This window comes from Buceros rhinoceros, unplaced genomic scaffold (genome assembly GCF_000710305.1).
Source record: "Buceros rhinoceros silvestris isolate BGI_N320 unplaced genomic scaffold, ASM71030v1 scaffold37750, whole genome shotgun sequence".
NCBI classification, from domain to species: domain Eukaryota; kingdom Metazoa; phylum Chordata; class Aves; order Bucerotiformes; family Bucerotidae; genus Buceros; species Buceros rhinoceros.
The window spans coordinates 1-2,050 of record NW_010389958.1 but is presented as its reverse complement, the minus strand read 5'-3'; the positions used below and the strand labels follow the sequence as shown (position 1 = coordinate 2,050).

The 2,050-nt window shown below is 45.2% G+C and overlaps 1 protein-coding gene across 1 annotated transcript in view; it reads right to left on the bottom strand.

Annotated features, from left to right (window-relative positions):
- The window catches only part of ORC2 (origin recognition complex, subunit 2), a gene marked incomplete at its 5' end in the record, with an annotated part of 13,723 nt that extends 12,452 nt beyond the window's left edge, over positions 1 to 1,271 (bottom strand). The window contains 3 exons of the mRNA XM_010135749.1: positions 213 to 302; positions 701 to 787; positions 1,075 to 1,271. Coding sequence (XP_010134051.1) covers positions 213 to 302; positions 701 to 787; positions 1,075 to 1,271 — 374 coding nt within the window. The remainder of the gene's footprint in view (positions 1 to 212; positions 303 to 700; positions 788 to 1,074) is intronic.
- Positions 1,272 to 2,050: the final 779 nt, after the last annotated feature.

Sequence of the window (2,050 nt, the reverse complement as noted above, 5' to 3'; positions counted from 1 at the left end):
CCCTACACCAGCAGGGGAAGAAAAAAAAAAAGGATCTGACACCCGGGTGAACCAGAGGCCATGCGCACCAAGCAGTTCAGTCTGCAGTGTTAAGCTGACTAGAATACTCAAGCATGATGGAAGCTGGCACTCAAGCATGCGCTACACCACCCAAATAGAAACGTAACCCCCATTTGCTCGGCTTCAGTTCCCCAAAGCATCACTGGACTTACTGCTGCTTTGAGGTGTTTTGTCTGTCTTCTCAAGGCTCTCGGATTGATCAGGTGCAACGCTCTGTCCTGGTGTCTGGGCTAATTCAGAGGCTGTAGGAAAAAGAGGACAGCAAAGAAGTTTCTCATGTAAGGTACAAAACTCCCAGCTCTGGCTGGTCAGCCATGGAGCCATACACCTGAAACAGTCTCTAGGTATTCATTTCCTAGCTATTTCAGGAAGCACACCATTTTTTTCTCTCAGCATTAAGAAACTTCTACTGTTTCTTATGTGTTTATTGCCTGTACTTCTTATCCTCACCATGCCTTTGCTTTGTCCTAGTCCTTCGTACTTTTGTTTCTGAGGAAGAGTGATTCAAAGCCAGATAAAAGCTATTGAAATACTGCAAACATATCTTCTGAATAGACATAAGTCGCAAATCACATTAACAGAGAACTCCAGCAAGGACCATAGCCAGAGCAAGAATGAAAGAAGAAAGATGAAAACATACCCAGCTCTGACATTTTGCTGGAGCGTTTGGGAGTCTGGAATGAGTAAACTTCACCACCACTTACACTTGAGCCATTTCCCATTGGATCTGAAAAGAAATGTTACTTGTAGCAACTTAAAAAGCACTTGGTATATTCCCAACTCAAGGAAGACAGAACGAAACATTTTATTATTTGGCTCATAGGACTCATATTTATATTTACAAAATAAATATCATAATAACAATCCTAGAATCATGAGCCTCCCCTCTACCTGTTATCACAAGCACAGCCAGAGCTGATCAGCCCTCAAAAGCAATTTCATCAACATTGTACAATCTTGACACTGCAAGAATATCCTGATCTCAGCTCTGTTAGATTTTTCCCCTGCTAATACCTTGGGCACATATTCCAAGAGCAGCAACGTAGTTCTTTTCTTCCAGGATCTCCTGAGTTTCATCATCTGAAATATTCTCGAGCTTCTTCACAAATCCCTTCACACTGACTGTCAGCTGTGTCTTGTCCTTCCGTACTTTAACACCTAGGATTGCAATAAACACTTTAACCTGCTGCTCTTTCATTATTTCTATTACACTAGTACACAGATACCCCATTTAGAAATTAAGTTCCTGTTGTACAAATCACTAAATACAATACTGATGAAAAAACTGAAAACACACTGAAAAAACGTCCTGCTAAAAAAATAGCTGGTGTGTAGCCTGGTGGCCAGCGAACCCTACAGCGATCGGTCATCCCTTTACCACAAAAGCCAGCCCCTGCAGCCCATGAGGACAAGATCTCGATTTCAGCACACGCCAGGTTATGCTGTTTGGGAGAAATGACAGCGACTCCCACATCAAAGTATGAAACTGTACGCAAATAGCATGGTATTCAGCATCCCCTATATTCCCTAGAAAAGGGGAGCATGTGGAGAAGACATGGCCTGTGGGCTGTCCGCACGCTCATGGGAGAATTTAGGCTGAGACCTCTAGAGACCATCTGTCTACCTTCTGCTCAAAGCAGGGCCAACAGCAAAGTCAGATCAGGGTGCTCTGTGCTTTGTACAGGCACGCTTAAAGCATCGCTACAGAGGTTTCAAACCTTAAAAGTAGTCAAAACTGCAGGGTCTCTCGTAGCAACCACGTCAAACATCTTTCCCACTTGATTCTGTATGTGTTTAACCACATAAGGGGCTGGGAAGTTCGCCGGGCTATCTATGCCCCCTCTCCCAGGCCATGACACACGAGCTGCTGGTCGGGAAGCAAGTAACGAGAGCTGCGACCCAAGCCACCTTCAGCGGAGGGCACTCGCCCTGGTGCCGCAGCTGCCCCTTTCTTTGTGCCGGGGTGCGGGGCAGAAATGAACAGCACGAC